We start from the raw sequence: 17843 nt of genomic DNA on the forward strand, positions 1-17843 counted from the left end.
CCTGCTCTGCCTCTCATCACACCCAGAAAGACGGGATAAGAGTGAAGTCTGCTTAATTCATATTCCTCTCCCTACCTTAGTTCTTAAGAATGAAATAAGAGTCAGGATCACTTAGCAACAGAAAATCAGAGACTGCTGCGTCGTGGCTACAGCTCTACAGAAACCTCGTTCCATCAAAACCTCCTGGATCAACCTGTTGCACTGGACAAGATGAACATTTTCCACACTGGAAGGACAGGGACAGTGTTTATATCGGCGATGCTTCCAGCTCAAATACAGCTAAAGTGGAAGGACGTTTGCCAAATATCAAGATTTTACTATAGAGATTCAAGCTACTGTCTCTGTTCATCCAGACGCAAATATATAGAAATATAGTATCTTATATTAATATAAAATATTTGCCTTTTGCCAGTTCTAGCATGTTTTTCTGGAACATTAGAAATATCAAACACCAGCAAACACCAGAATGTGTTTCAACACACCCACTGAGGAAACGCTGTCCTCTTTCCAGTGGTGAAAGTTTCGTTATTTTTTGCATTGCAGAGTTACAAAAAGTACTATACACTTAATAATGGAAACACCACAGAGTAAACTTTACTTGGACTACAGAAGTATCACAGGCCAACTGAAATGCAAGAACTCCCGCTTTGAAGTCATGTGGAAGTTGAAGCTCTACCCAGCCTTTGTTTTTTAATGACATTTATCTGTTCTGGCTGCTACAAAAAATGTATATAAACGTCTTTTATCAACCACCTGTTCTCTTTCCCTGGTTGAACTGTAGCTGTACAAAAGGTACAAGCTTTGAACCAAGCAAAAACAAGTATTAATGAAGCTTCTCAGAGGTACTGATGATACTTTCCCAACATCTATCCCTGTTTCACTCCTGCTGCTGGAAAAGCTGCTGGCGAATGAAGATTGAAAAAGCAAGTCCAATGCAGATCCTAGAGGATACCCCTTTCATTTGAACTCACTGATGTCCATTCTGTCCACAGTGCTGGGCTCAATTAGCTATTTTCTATGATCACAGAGAGAATAGGCACAAACAGGTAAAGAGCTCTCATTTCATTCGGGTCTTTTAGGCCGGCCCTGCTCTATTTGGCGCTGCTTAGCAGAGGAGACAACGGAGCCAAGCCCATCAGCTCAAATGACACGCATGGAGGGGATAACTGGCAGCGGGCTTATGGAGAGAGGCTGTGCCTTCATGTTTGATGTACAACATCGGGGCAGAGCCGGCACTCACTGGCCATAAATGTATCAATTCCTCTCTGTTAGGCTGTCACAAACAAATCGATACAGTAAGAAAAATGGGATATTAAAGCAGAAAATTATTGTATAACCTTCTTAGCAGAGGGAAATTGCTTGTTATTGTCATTCCATGTATTGCCAGAGGAATAGCATTCAAAACATCATTAAAAATACAATTTCATAAATCCCTGTTACTCAGATTTAAACTAGATTTACAAATTAACGAAGGCTATCACAATCATTTTCAATATGAATTGCCGGTAAATATTTTTTCCAACCAAATAGCACTTTTATATGTATTAAAAAGGTGCGAAAGCCCACATATTTACTATATGTTCAATCCCAGAGAGGAACAGATTGAGTTTCCAGGCAACTGGCTCTGATCATTTCCATCAAACTGGTTTTTTTTGGTTTTGGTTTTGGTTTTTTTCACACATCAGTCTTAGCATTTGCTGCATTTGTTCATACAGATAGAGTGATACATATGTAGCAGCAGGAGTGATTTTCATCAGCCTGCCTTGTCACAGAGGAGATGAAGTCTAAAAAGTTGTCAATCATCCTAAATTACTTTGACAGCCTGGATTACAGAATAGAGACCCAAGACTGCACAGTTTACTCGCTTTTCTATCCGCCCTTTTCAGGTTTCACATGGGTCTTAATGAGCAGATTCATGAAATCAGTGACAGAATGAAGTCATCTAATGATCCAAGCTGCATCAGCACGGGCTCATTTATGGATCATAAAAGCATTCATTTCTTTTCAGATTGAGCAAACATCTCGGATTCTCTTTTTGTACAGTGTGACTGACAACGGAAGACAGCGATGCTTAAAAGTAAAAATGAATGAATGAAACTAGTCGACAGCAGGTCCGATAGCAACACGGCGACAGCTTATTGTCCGCGATGCCACACTGACAGAGATCCCTGATTCGAAACAGGGAGAAGGAGAATGGCCTAGTTAGCTTTGACACTGATGCTATATTTTATTCATAACCATATGACACAGGTCCCTGATGGATTAGCTACCTCCTGTATCTGGTTTTTATCAGTCGAAGCAGCCCGTTCACTCACTGTGTTATCTCCAAATAGTAGACTCAGTGACGTGTGCTTTTCCTAATATGCAGAAAAATGGGGAAAACAATCAAAAACACTAAACATAAATGGTGTAAACTGTCTGTGTACCTTATGTGAACTTATAATATTGTAAACTAATTTTTGTCAGATTCAAGTAAAGTCCTTTAGAAGCAGTCTTGCCAGTAGCCACCTTGATAAGGCTCTTATGAGTGGATAATTTATGGGGTCATCTATCTTAACTTTATTTAACTTCACTTCCATGACATATAAAAACGCAGGTACAGAAACAATAGTGAAACCTGAAAAAAAGCTTAAAAGCTGTGTTCTCACTGGGTTTTCCTCCCACAGTCCAAATACATCATTGTTATGTTAAATGGTAATTTAAATTTTGTATGTGCTGGACAACACTAATGAGCAACAGTTCTAGTTAATTATGAGTAATGACGCATGCCTGCCCACAGCAGTAATCAAATCAAATCAAATCACTTTTATTGTCACTTCACATGTGCAGGTACACTGGTACAGTACATGCGAGTGAAATTCTTGTGTGCGAGCTTCTCAAGCAACAGAGTTGTACAAAAATACAATAACGTAAAACAAGCAAAAATATAAGAATGGCTAAATCTAGTAACAGTTCTAGTTAATATCAGTGAGTGTATTTGTGTACTTATTAGTTATGTTAACTTAATCTCATGGAAAAAGTGAATCAAATATGTTAACTGAATGTTGAGCTGAATTTTGGTAGTTTACTGTATTTGAAAAGTAACTTATACACATTTAATGTTGCATATTTTCGCAAAAAAGGTATGTCATCACAGGGCAGATTTAATTGCTTTTATAATTCAGCCTTCAAAATACTGGAACTGATTCTGACTCTACAGCATGTGTGCTGTGGCTGGAACGTCTTTGACTTTGTATGTTTATCCAGCAGCCCACTGGTTCACTGGGATGAGTGGAGATTCTGAGGAGACGGTGGGTACAAGCTGCAACACCCAGCACCGCGGCTCTGCTGCACCCAGCAACACAGGAAGGAAAACCTAGAAAAAAAAACAATCCCCAACACAAGGACATGCAGCCCTCACCCACGCACTCTGCTGTTACCATGGTGACACAGAAACACAAATGCACACGCACGCACGCGCGCACACATACACACACACACACGCGTACACACACATACAATCTAATCTCGCTGAACTTTAGTGTAACCAAAGGGAAGTCCAAAGAAAATAGCAGAGATGCTATAAATACCTAAAAATTGTATCAAATGGGTTTGTTTGGAAACAGCTGCTGTGGTAGTGAAGAGAAAAGAACCACAAGACCTGTAGTACAGTGTTTGTGTGCGTGCGTCAGGACCGAGCGTTCTCTAAGCTTTTAGTCATCGTGCAGCTAAGACTCAGAAAATAAGTCCTGCAGGTTTTTCCGTGCCCTGTGAGGCCAGTTTCACAACACCATAGCAACAATATTGCTTTTTTTTATGAGCCAGGATACAGATGCTGCTGATGTGTGAAAAAAACAACAACAAAAAAAGTTATGAAAAATTAATCATTTTTTTTCTCGTAGGAAACATTGTGGGACTCCTTTTGTAGCACCAAACGCATAAAAACAAGTAAGATCTGCTGACTTCTCAGTGGAATAATGTGAAAGGGAGAAATAGATGTTTTTACTATTCAACAACAGTCTTACCCGGTGAGAGTGCGGGTTGGGTCCAACTTTTGAGACAGCAGCACTTAAGCACCTCATTAAATCCTAAAGGAGCAGAAGGAGAAACCCCTGGTCTCGTGCCCGGGTGGAGACCTCAGCTAAGTTTAGATCCGTGCTAATGACCACCGCAGCCGTGATCAGAGGCAAGCACGCTGTGAGGGTCATCAGTCACTGCTAGGCCACAATCCCAGTTATATGAATAAGATAGGTGCACATGTGAAACCAGTACAACAAGCTGATTCACAACAGAAGGCCAAGTATGAATAATGTTTCTAACTGTTCTGTCAGGTCTTATTACTGACAAGTGGTTATGTGTTTTGGTAGGAATTCACACTGAAAAGTGAGCGTTTGGTCCAATCTCCAAGCCTGAGAGCCAGCTCTCTGTCTGAACGCAGCGCAGGAAACGAGAGCCCCTGCCAAACTGTCTTCAGGTTGAGTGACAGAAAAATTTACTGAATATAAATTGTTTTTATTTTGCCTTAGTAGGAGGAAATGAGGATTGTTTACATTTACTGACTTCTTGATTTTGTTGATTTTCACCTGAAGGTAAAGGATGCTAGTAATACTAATAAGAATAACAACAACCACAACAATTATAACAATAAAAATAATAATAATAATAATAATAATGATAATAATAATAATAATAATAACATTAGCATTATTACAAATAAATGAATCAATGCAGGGATGAAAAAATTGATGACCCTTTGATTTGTGCATAGACTTTTGTATGCATGGTTTGCACACAGGTTTGTCCATGTGCACTGTTGTGCTTGTGTGACAGTTGCATGTATAAACCACTCTTACCTTTATTATTTAACTCAAAGGCACATGATAGTTGTAAGATATTAGTGTCATCAGTCAAGTTTTATAGCGACTTCACTCTGGGATAGTATTAAGCTGTCTCTGTGCCAGTGTGTGAGTGTGTGTGTCTAATCAGGGAGACACTGAGAGGTGATTGTGTTGACAGAAACAAGGCACTATCAGCAGGGTCTGTCCTTACAGGCCCTGATGGACGGCGTCTCTCTCTGGTACCATGACTACAACAGACACTGAGTGAACATTCAGCCAGATTACAGTCACATTAAATCACGCAGGTATCATTTTAAAGATCAAAATAGAGCTCCGCTAGCTTTCTGTTTCATGAAAGAAAACATATTATCGAGAATTCAAAGAGCGGTCTGAGAGCAAAGCAGGAAATCTTTTACTTCAATGTGACAAATGGGAAATGAATGTTTATAAGCATGTCTTTTAGAAATAAGTATTAATAAAGAAACCCCAACAGACAGCACAAGCGTTAGAGTGCAAAAATTAATAATGACAGCTAAAGAAAAAAATGTGCAGAAATAAACCAACTCATAAACCCAGGCGAACCTACAAAAGCCTGAGTTCTAATTTCTCAATAAACTGATTTAGTGGGTTTTGCAAAAAATACCAATACTTCTCTGAGGTATTGCTCCATTACATTTACACACTGATGACCAAAACATAATGATTATTGGAACTACAGAATTTGCCCTTAAGGGTAACTAGTATCAGAACGCATGGTTACAGCTGTTATTACATTCTGGGGTAAATTCCAAAAGGGAACTGCTAATAGTTAATTCAGCATACTTTTAATATTGACTATCATGTGTAGTATACAAAGTGAAAACTGAAGCTCTGGTTTGACGTTCACTGTGTAACTGGAAGGAAGTGTGTGGTTGGCACTTTTTTTTTCTAGAGAAGGAAGGAGACCGTGTCATAAATGTTCTAGTGTGATGCCCTTTGAATGTGGTTTAAGAATATAACTCAGAAGTAAAGAGTTTTGATCAAAAGGTAGCGTGTTTGGTCCTAGCAACACTCTGTGCCAAGTATGGTTCTCAAGTCAGGAGCTGATTAGCCTAGCTTAGCATGTAGGCAGTGGGCACCAGCTAGCTAGATTCTGAAGCTAATAACAATAACTAATAACAGCTGAAAACTACTTCACTCAGGTCTCCATTTCTCTGTTTTGGAAGGTCACTAGCCTTACATAGCTGTATCTGATGATTTTTTTAGCTAATGTGGAATGAAACACAGCTCAGCGAAACTGCTGAGCTTGACTCCATAGCGTGCTAAAGCTAATAATGAAACCTCATGACAAGATCAAGCACACAAACTGATTTACTGACATTTGTGATATGCGATTTACTGTTAATAGTGTCAATAGTTATCGCTGAAAAAACTGTGACTTATTCTGTGTTTGTTATTAAATTTAACTGACAAATCAGCTCTATTTTTATAAGTCGCCTGTAAAACTAACCACACCTGTGAGTGCTATTTCATTTTCTATTTTGCCCTGTTTAGTAAATCTGGCCTTAGGTTAACAAAAAACAACAAACTAGGTGACAGAGCTAGTTGTCTACCAATCGTAAGGTCAGTGATTCGATTATAGCACCTCACATCTGCATGCCAAATTATCCTTGGGCAAGACAGTGAACTCTGACTTTCCCCAATACATCCATCGCAGTGTAAGTGTTAGGTTAAAAAGCGCTGAGGCCTGTGTGAATGGGTGAATGAGGCTTGTAGTAAGAAAGAGTTTTGAGTGTACACATAAACTAGAAAAGCATTACATCAGTACCACTCCATTTACCATTTAAGTAGTGACCTCTGGGCCCAAAAACAAAAACTGAAGAGGGCCCTTAGGCTTGAATAGGAAAGCGAGCCACAAAAAGCTGGGCTAGTGATATTCTGGCTCCAGCTTCTTCTCACAGCAGTCACAGCAGGTCTAAAAAATCCACATTATATTTTCGCTTACCGTTGTTTGTGGTGTTGACATAGTATCGCCGCCCTTGTGGAGACATATAGCATTTCCAGTGAGGAGGCAAGGGATCTTTGAGATCCTCGACAGGAATCTGACTCAGAGATGCTGTCCTCTATCAAAACAGAAAAATAATAAATGTCAGTAATGATGAAAAGTTTTAGATCCAAGATAAAAATGATGTTTACTCACTATTTTTCCTATTTGCTGACCTAAAGTTTGGAGTTAAAAACAAGATTAGGCTATACTACTGGTGCAGAAGAAATGTACAGCCTGGGTTCAATGAGGTTCTCATTTCCTCAAGCATTTCGCAACTATCAATGACATCATAGCGGAGCAGGCGGAATTGCTGCCGCTGCCACACAGAGAACAAGAAACTGGCATGGCCCTGAGGTTGGACGGAAAGCTCCAGAGCTCCAGAGTCAGCACATGAGCACACACAGCCGACAGCTGAAGAACACGACCGAGAGAGAGAGAACATGTAGCCAAACTGCGCACATCTGCTACTGATTAGCAGAAAAACAAAGGGCTGAGACTATTGTAACACATTGTGGGGATGCTGTCTGGAGACCCGGGAGAGCCAAATGAAATTCCAGCTCTATTCCTCAACAGAAAGTCTGGCATAAAGAGGTTCGTTTTACAAACTGCGAAGATATTTGAGCCAATCACTGGAGGTAAATGGATATGTCTTTGAAGGATAAGGATTTGGAGCACTTACAAACCGCACAGTGAACTCCATCTCTGAATACTGACTCTAAACCCTTCAATTTATAATCAGGCTTAACGAGAAGGAGAAACATTATGCATTTAGGCATGGAGGGTGGTATTACTTAGCCTTTTAAACTATAAGACCAATTGTATTTGCTAGAGATTTACAAGTCCTGATCTTGGTCTTCAAATGATGCATTTTTAAGTATTAAATCACTGTGAAACTCAGATGCTGTTTGTATCTAAACAAACTAGTAGGTTCTGGGTCAGTTCAAGTGTTGTTATGCGAGAGAATGATAACAGGAAGCACTGGGGAAACCAGTAATGAGTGAAACTAACTATCCTGAAAGGCCACTCTGGGTACGAGTTTGGAATCCAGGAAACAGGAATGCACTTCATTACCATTAGAGGCACCTGGGATGAGGACAGACAACACATTTCTTAATGGAAACCATCTCATTACCCATTTAGGGGTAATCAATTGCTAGTCAGTAACTATTTAAGCCCAAACTGTCCCTGGAGAATGAATCCATTACATGTAACTGCTGCCCTCAGTGAAAGAAGCAAAGGATAAAACCCAGACCTCTGTGGCTCGAGAGCATGAACACATGTCAACCTCTGGAGACTTACGACTGTGTGTAATTACACACTCTCCGACAGCATCTCAGCTAAGTTTTCTCTTTGATGGTCTCGGTGGTCACTTTTATATTTGTCCTTCATGTGTCTTTGAAAAATCGTCTGGTAATTTCTTACAGAAATGAAAAGTGGTCGCGGAGAAGTAACGATGGATAAACGGCATGCTACAAAAGAAAATCAGAGCTATTTCCAGTTGCAGCAGTGACAGAGAATAGCGTGGTTTGTGCACTGAAAAAGAAATGGAAAGAGTGTAAGAAACAACATGACAGTCAAACCACAGATACAGCTACAGCAGAGCTTAGTGCTACAGTGTGTGATTGTGCCTGCAGAGGGAAGACGGCCTTCATTTACTTCGCACGTCTCTCAGTCAAACATGTGCTTTTGCAAATTCGTTTTCACAGTTTCAGAGTAGAATTGTGAAAACAAGACGAGACCAAGCCAAGGGTGTAAGCAAGACCCGATGTCTTGTATAGAAGCTGACGTAGCAGCAATACAGGAGCCAGCTTAGGGCTCCTATCATCTTGCATTGTTATTTGGTCTTTGTGACACAGTAAATCTGCCTTTGGGCCCGGCTGTCTAGATGTTAATCATGTTTTAGTGAAAGTTCCTGTCTAGTGAGACCTAGTAACTTATCCAAGAAAAGGAGGAAATTAGCAGATAGAACATAGCTTTCGATTCGGGATTCTTTTGAGTGCCATTTAGGATCTTTCTGCATTTACCGTGTTGGTTTTTAGAGCAAGAAGTGACCATGTTTAACATCATGAAAGCCATTTGCCAGATTATTATTTTAGAAATGCTCCATAAAACCTTAATACCACATCAGACGTCTCACACGGGAAAAGACCCAGGGAAACTGAGTTACCTATAAAAATGATAAAAAAAATAACGATAAAAAGCGATAAAAACCCTGAAAACCATAAATTTCACAGCCTCAACTCTCCCGGCCCGGTACCAGACGACTCACGGACCGGTAACGATCCGTGGCCCGGGGGTTGGGGATCCAGGAATGTTTGCCCTCCAAGTTTGACCTTACAGCATCAATCGGAACAAGATTCTGGTTGTTTTTTAACAGAGGACTTCATTTACATACCATCGATACATCTCCAAAGCTTAAAGATCTTCCAGGTTAACAGATCTCATGTACTACACTAATAAAATACCCTTGGAGTTTTCTCTGCATTTCCTGGCTGCTTTCCTGTTGGCGTCTTTCTGTTGTTAGGTCACATGTTCATTATCAGTGAAATGTTAGACCAGTATTGTTGTTCTCGGAGCTGAGCAGATATGGCTCTTAGTAGCAGGCAAAGACAGATGGGAGTGGGCTGCTTGAGCTGAGAAGGACATATAATATGCAAAAACTCTTGGCCACGGAGACATTTTAGTTCATTTTTAGCATGACAATTTAAAAAAAAAGAGTCTCTGAGTCTTGTGTTAAATTTCAGTCTCTTCAAACATCAACAAATTTCATAAGTGAGCAAAGTTTTGACCGAGCCACAAGAGCGCAAGTTAAAACTCTCCTTTCTGACAGAAGTTTGTGACAGATCTGACAGCCCTGTCGTGCTGCAGAAAAAAATAAAAATCAGATGTGAATGAGAGAATGGGAACACCTTGGCAGTGGGAAATATTAAGAGTCTGAGAGCCAGCTTGCCTAGGCATATGCAACTTTAAATAATGCACCATTCCAGATGGTTAACCTTCTAAGCCCCAGACTGCCTTTGGCTCCACACTCATGGCTTGCCAGAATTGCCCCTGGTAGAGAATTCAAGGACTCATCAGGGCCTGTGATGACTGATGAGCAACCACTATAATCGTTTCAGCACTCTGCAGGCTCTGCAGACCCCAGTTTAAAAGATAAACCTCTAATTGAACGCGTATTACTCATTTCAGATGTCATTAGAGAATCTTCAAGATAAGAGAAATATTAGTTCGAGCAATGAACTAAACGAGTGAATTGTAGTTTCATTAAAATGTCACTATCAGGTTGAAGTTATGAATACCATGTTTGCCTTTTTTGAATTATGTTCCATCTTTTCCAGGCTATCGTTTCAACTGTGTACAATCACGATAGAGGACAGAAAACATGGAAATAAAGAGAGGGGTATGGTATTCTTCTTAAGCTTGGAACACACCTTAAACAGAACAACAAGTTTTTACCAACTTACACAAGTCTTAAGACTTTGGCCGTCCAGGCGGAGCATACAACTTACAAAGGAAAATCTGATAATCTGAGCTCTGGAAGTCTGAGCTCCATAGTAGAAAACATGCACAAGCACATTCTGCAGACGCACAATATAATACACACCAAGATTAGTTTCTAAAGGTTCAAAACACCAAACACACGTGGTCTTCCAAGATGATCACTTATCTCAAAGTTGAGAAATAACTATTAGCAGTTTTTGGGAAGTCTGCATAAACTCTGCATTCATCTGGGAAAGAGCATTGGTTAATGAAAGAAGAGAACATACTCAACAGAAAAGCAGGAATCTGATCAGTCTCTGCTACGAACTAAAGTTGAAAAACCTAACTCCAGTATCTCTGAGGATCCCAGTTCTAGACAACCTAGCAGATCCTATTATGACAACCTTGTGTGTTCTTGTACTAAACTGGCATCAGTTGCAAACATACCTGCGAGTATACGGTTGATGTCTGTAGATCCTAGAGTTTGTAAAATGAAACCAACTTCTGATAAACTTGTTTATTTACCTTGACTAACATACAACTGATAAAACTGGCAGCGACTGGATCTGATGACTCAAAATGTTTACATATCATACACTACAGTGATTTGATCTGACAGCTTTCAGCTACAACAGACTGGGACTATCAACTAGACTTTGTCCACATTTCTTCCATCAAGGCTTCAAAGCCATAGAGTTATGCTGCATTTTTAAAATTGATGTTGAAGTTCTAGTTGATAAACTGCAGCTGAATTCCAACTGAAGTTGCCCTATAGTGAGTTTGAGGTCTTTTGCTAATACAGCTATTAGAGCATTTCTTTTTCCTAGCTATAAGATTTTTTTACCCAGTTCTGTAGCAACTTTTAGCTGGTCTTTTTGGACCAGAAAGTGTTTGTTCAGAAAAACAAACCAAACAACCAATACACCCACTCCACTCTGTCTGTCGAGCACCGAGTGGCTGTCAGATAAAGTTAGCAACTAGTTAGCAACTAGTAAAGTTAGTCACTATAATAGTCTCCCAAAGAAGGTTTTGTCTGTTGAATGTGTGACTGTATTTATAAAACCAATAAAACAGAAAAGGGCAGTTTAGCTTAGTCTACCACTTGTTGTGCTGTTCTTGAGAGGCCTAAATTGTTTTGTTATTAAAATATGAGTAGAAATTCTGAATTATCGTCATAAATCTAAAGTTTAATGCGCTTAAATGTACAAAGAGTGAAACATGAAATTGTGATTGCAGCTGTGTTACAATGAACTATGGAACCCTCATATTTTCCACAACTGTTAAATTTTATTATTTGAAATTTTGATTTTTTTAATCTTATCTTTTCCAAGCGAAGCCACGAATGCTTCCCTGATCACGCTGCTATCATAAGCAGATCCCAGCATTTTCTCCCCCCGATTACAGACATTTCCCACAAATCCCCAAACACAGGCAGCATCTCTTATTATGGAAAACAAAATACCTCATGGTCTCTCTATTTCAGGGACACTGGCTTCCTGCCTGGAAAACCAAGAATAATTTGTTAAATTCCCTTGGAAAATGCCTTTAAATAAATAGCTGTCTCACACTGAGGTCAGTGAGAGAAAAACAGCCTAGTAAACTAGGTAGTTAGCCCTTCACCCTTTAACAGTCTCAGCTGAGAACTAAAGGGAATATTAGAAACATTATAAAGGAAGTTCAGACTCTGTTCATGATCTAACTTTTGAAAAAATGAGGTATACTTCAACTTCTATGCTATTTTAAAAAAACCCTAAGATGTCAAAATTATTTGCTGACTTGAGCAACTTGAAAATGCAGAATAACCTTCCACTGACATCAGACATGATCTTTTCAGATTGTGAGCAGTTTCCATCGTTGAGCAACAGTCTGAGTGACAAATCCATCTGTAAGCTTTCGGCAGGTTAGCATCCCGACAACACAGACATCAGACTGTCCGTCAAAGGTGAATCATCAGATGCAACTGTCACTCGCTGGGATCACACGGTTTGAGAAATGCTGGTCACCCACACACTGGCTGTGTGGAGGAGGACCGACATGCAGCCTTGCTGATCCATAGTTTCAACAGATTACTGGACAGGACTGCTGCTTAGCTGTCATCAAACATGTCCGAGTGACTCAGTCTCTCCCGATTCGTGACAGGATGTGTGAAAAAAAAAGAGTTTGTTTTTTTGATCTTGCATCGCTGACCTCTAGTGATCCCTGTGGAAGCACATGGACGTCTGAGAGGAGGCTTTGTCAGAGCAGCTGTTTGTCTTTCAGCAGGATGAATCCAGAAACAGAGATAATTTCAAGTATTCATATTTCATATGTAAGCTGTAATTCATGAGCCTACACTACAGAACCAGGGGTCATGTATTTAAAAAAGCCCCTTGACACAGTTTTACACAGCTCAGTGTCCCCAGATTTATGTCAAGTACCTCCACGCAAAGGTTTGACCCTAATAAAAGTAAAATGTTTTCAACAATTATATAACAAATAGTAGAAAGCCTATAAACAACTCAATATCAGAAGAGAGTATGCTCTGACTCTTCCAGTAACCCCAGACTGACTCCATGATGTCGTGACTCAGTGGGGATCAGACCATCGGTTACAGAAATCCTTGCTCTTCTAATCTAAACCTTAAGTACCCTTTATCTTGTGAATCAGAAAATAAGAATGTAGCAGACAGCTCCGATTTTCAATGAACCCATGAGAGTTCATGCAAAATCACAGATCTGTCATGAACATTTGCCTTTTTTTTTTTTTTTTTTCTTTCTTTCTTTAATCCAACCACAAATGTTTTAGCACCAAAAACAGCCTTGCACAATCAAAGACAATCCAGGGATTTCAGCTAATAATACCAAATGGATCTTATTAAACATGGAACAGTGGAGTTAATAGATACACTGAACAGTGGAAAAAATGTCACTGAACATAATTTTACTGCTGAATCATCCAATCAATCTTATGCTAAATGTATAGATTCCAGCTCCACATCCACAGAAGAAAACATAAATGCACCAGTAAAGAAAATAAGGGCAAAGAGGGGGAATTATGCTCCAAGAACACTATATTTAAAAACCTTTTTTTCCAAGCTGTCTGTCACAAGCTAGCTACAAGCCTTCCAGAGATTTGTTTTTAGCCTGAAGGCAGAAACTCTAAACTACAGCAAGAGAGGACTGAAACACAGGAAACCAGGAAAAAATCCAAAATCCATATTTTTCATTCCTAAACGAGCAGTGGTCATGCACAGGTAGGCAAACCAGGCAAGGAGCAGGCAAAACGCAAAGGCTATGAAACAGTGAAAAGCATCACATGTGGTTGGATTAGAGGAACATGAGAGAAAAGCTTGACTACTGTAATTTCAAAGATGATCTGGCAAGTGGGCAAGTGGACAACTGGTGCTATATATAGGCTGAATTCCAATCCCTTACACCCTCTTCCCACATACTTTTACTTAGATTCCCTTCATCTGGAAGACCTCCTACATAAGATAGTGTTTTAAACCAACTACAGTTTAGTGAAACAGAACTTGTAAAAGGTCCACACAGAACAAGCTTGCTAACCACACTCTGTGAAGGTACAGCACCTGTTTTGTGCCCACTGTGGAGACACTACCAGCACTCACAAAAGTGAGTGTGATTTAGTCTCAGTAACAAACAAAATGAATTGGCTTTTGTGTAAATTCTGCATTCGTAGCCACAAAATGAAAGAACGAAAAAGAAGAAAATAGATGAGTTGAAGATTAAGGAAAGTTGATGAAATTGAAACTGAAAATTAATATTTTTTAATAACATATGACCTGAATACATCATCTGAAATCAGCTTTGCAGAAGATTTTACAAACGTTGCTGTTTAAAGTTGTTCCTGTTTTCCAAAGCTCGCTGTTGTAGTTCTCTGCCTGTGATTTAAGAAACCCTTTTGCAAAGGTAAGCATGACTCAATGCAGAGTGACACGTGACACAGACTGAGGAGGCAGATTAGGCGCTACGGCCGACGACAGGACAGCCAATACAAATTTCAATATTTGTTTTTGTTTGTTTGTTTTTGTAAATTGCACCACAGAGTCGGTGCTGTAATTTCAGGAGGTACTGGCCCTCACAACAACATGTGGATTTGCAGCAACAAGTGCGGGCAACAACAGGTCAGCTGTATTGACTCGATACGAAGAATTATGGGTATTTCTAACAAATGATTTCTATTCCACGTGCTGTAGCTCTTCTATACACCCCTCTAAGTCAATGGTAAAGCAGGAATGGAATGCTGTTGGTGCTGCCAGGTTGGTCGGTGAAGCAAATTTGTGGTTTTTTCCATGTTAAATCATACTTCTACATCAAGTCACGGAACACGTAGAGTGTATAGTCTGCTCTGCATGTCTGTGACAAGACTACAACGGCAGGAAGAAATAAGATCTCCCCTTCTACTCCTGGCTCTTTATGATGTCAGTGGGAGTGGATATCCATTATATGGACACACAATGTGAGAATGTAAGCGCTGCCCATTTTCTGTTCAACCCTCCTGTTTGTGAGGCGCAGCCAATCAGAAGAAAGCTGGCTTAAAGGGAGAGGAAAGAGAGCCGTTTCAGATAGACAGTAAACGGAGAGGCTGCACTGAGGCCCAGTGTGAGGCAAATAAGGTTTATCTTGATCTGTGAATCAAGAAAAGCTAGTTGACTAGTAAGGTGCAAACATCAGAAATATGGAGTTAGCAGAATATCAGTCCTTTAAGACAAAACCAACCGTAAGTATGATTAGATTGATCCCATAGGCTTCTGTGGTGGTTCTAAGCACAGCCTACGGACAGCTCAGCAGACTGTTGCCAATTTATTGTTGCCTATGTATCACAAACAACGTTTGTGGGCTATTCTTGCTTGTGCTGTCTTGTTTGTATTTTTTTAGGATTAGGGTTAAGGTTACCACCTATGATGATTTATACCACAGAGGGTTAAGTATTAATTCATCCCTGCTTGTAATCTCTTGGTTAGGTTGGTACATGTCTGCTTCAGTTATTACCAAAGATAATAACAAAGTTACAAGAATCCTGATCCTTACTCTAATTAGACCTTCAAAGACAAAATAAAATGCAGCCTGTAGTTTGCATCAGAGTTCAGTCGTTTCCTGCTGTATGCAGTCGAGCACGTCTTGAGGAGAAACCAAACAAATTCCATCTGTACACATACTGGAGCAGAGTCGTAAACAGCCACCAGTGAGCACAAGCCACAGACACAAACTCTAAGATGTAGAGAGTGGGGGCCATCTCTGGTCTGGAGTTTCTGCAGAATCGCAGCGAGTCATGCAGCAGCTTCGCGATCTTGTTTCCCTGCTCACTCCATCTCCTAACGCTACATGTCAGAGAGGCATGGGAACAAAGGTGTAACAGCAAGTGGAAGTGTCTGTTTCCTATTATTCACTCATAAATACCTCCACCTTCCCTTTCTAGGGCGACACTGTCATGTCTGCACATCCCGGGTTCACACACGAAATGCTGACACTAATGTCTGTGTGAAAAGAACAACAGATGCCCAATCAACACCTTCACCCGGGACCAAATGATCTGATGATGATCCAGCCAGGTGTTGTCACAAAATGTGAAACTGTCACAAATATGATATTCTTTCCCTGACAAATAACATCCATAAAACAAAGCAAGACTGAAACTAATACAAACTAAACACTTTTGGGAAAAAGAGAAAGAAACAGTAAAGATGAAAGTTATACTGGGAACTGGCAAAAACTGATGTGAAACAAAATCTTAAAGACTCACATGCGAACCACTGAAAACATATCTTATCGCCTGTGTTATGAATGGGCCTCAGAGGAGACTGTACCACTGACCTCCTCACCCTCTGGGCTCGGCCAGTGGGGGAGAAATTTCTCACATGCGTGTTGGGCCGCCGCCTACTAGACCTAAGGAGAAAAAAGTGTCAAGACACAGCGAAAGTGAATGTAGGAGGGGTGGTGCAGTGAAAGAATTAAACAGTTCTTGAAGGGGGGTGCAAGTGAGACTGGGAAGAGGGAAACAGAGTGACAGGGTCTGTGGACCATATCTTTATTTGGGAGACATTGTTTTGGTTTGGGCAGATGTGGGAGCCTAAAGCAAAGCCACATTCCCAGATGCAGAGACACATCAGACACTCGGGGAGGAGGAGGGATTCACATGCCTGTTTAAACATGCACTCAGTCACATAGAGATATTGTGCATATGCTCCCACAAACTGTCATTGTCTGTCCACTGCCTCATCGTTGAGCACATGCATATATATATATGTGTGTGTGTGTGAGAGTGTGTTTCACTACAACAAACAAAGCCTGTTCTGTTACATCTTGCCCTCTACAAGTTTATGTGAATTTCACATGCCCTGTGACTTTTCTACTTCACCCGTACAAATAATGTCCTACTATGCTATGCTCTGCATGTGGAGGAGCGTGCTCACCAGTGTGTAGAGCTTATCTGCACGAGCCTGCTTATCTCAAGATCGGATGTGGTAGGATCTCAAGCCTCTATTCCAATTTCCACTTGAGTACTAAACTCACTGAGCTCTCGACAGTTCTTGCCGTGACCAGCTGATAGTTGGCGCTAGTGGAAATGAGGCGTTAGTCTTTACTGTGCCATCCTAAAACTACCTAGTCCACTCAACTCGAGTCTACTCTACTCGGTTTTTAGGGTTACGATTAGGTGGCAGTACCTGATACTAGATTCTTTTTACTACATGCTCAACCTTGAGCTACGTTGAGCCGCAAATGCAGTGCCAACAGACTGCATGCCACTGATTGGCCAGGGAGTCATGACACTGGATGAGTCATGAGAGTGAGTTCTTCACAAGAATCAAACCAATGAAGGAAATGGCTGAACACAAACCAACACTGTAGTCTCTGGCTCTCGTCTTTTACCTAGAGTCTGACACAACATAGACCTACATCTATAGCAGTTATACCTTCGTGTCCATTCCCAAAAAGTTGATTCTGATCATCTGGACGTTGTGTTTTGAAACTCTATGTTCAGATGAAGGGAATAAACTTTTTAGGATTTCCTTACCTGGATGATTGAGCACGTATCAAGACATCGCCTCCATTATCGTGCTGTGTTTGTGCCACATGCAAAAGACATCACGGGACTTTTGGGGCGCCTTGCTATAACGACCCCACCCACAGTGAGGTGGTGCTCAACTGAAATGGAAAACGACTGAAACTGAGTAGAGTAGAGCAGAGCAAAGTCAAGCCCACTAGGTGCTAGTGGAAAAGAGTCATAAGTGTTCCAGTTAGTACAGGTTTCCATCTAATCCTCCTGGTTAAGACTGCGTGTGTCATGTTGGGAATTACCTACTGATAGACTTCGTTATAGACGTTATAATTTATCTGGTGTTTCCCACCTGAACTGACTTGTTTCCATCTTACCCAATTCCAAATTGACCAAATTCTAGTTAGTTTAATTCGGTTGTCTCAACATCTTCAATACCTAAATGGCAGCAGAGTTTGGGTTGGGTTTCTAGGTCAGCATAATTTTGGATAAATTCTCTTATTCTCTGGTCTACTCGGGTTGGG

The 17843-nt window shown here is 40.5% G+C and overlaps 1 protein-coding gene across 1 annotated transcript in view; it reads right to left on the reverse strand.

Annotated features, from left to right (window-relative positions):
* LOC116330885 (growth arrest-specific protein 7-like) overlaps positions 1-17843 on the reverse strand; it is a 58242-nt gene that overhangs the window by 31346 nt on the left and 9053 nt on the right. Inside the window, exon 2 of the mRNA XM_031753343.2 lies at positions 6802-6919. Within this exon, the coding sequence (XP_031609203.1) occupies positions 6802-6919 (118 nt within the window). The remainder of the gene's footprint in view (positions 1-6801; positions 6920-17843) is intronic.

The sequence above is a fragment of the Oreochromis aureus genome, linkage group 8 (genome assembly GCF_013358895.1).
Source record: "Oreochromis aureus strain Israel breed Guangdong linkage group 8, ZZ_aureus, whole genome shotgun sequence".
In the NCBI taxonomy this organism is placed as follows: Eukaryota; Metazoa; Chordata; class Actinopteri; order Cichliformes; family Cichlidae; genus Oreochromis; species Oreochromis aureus.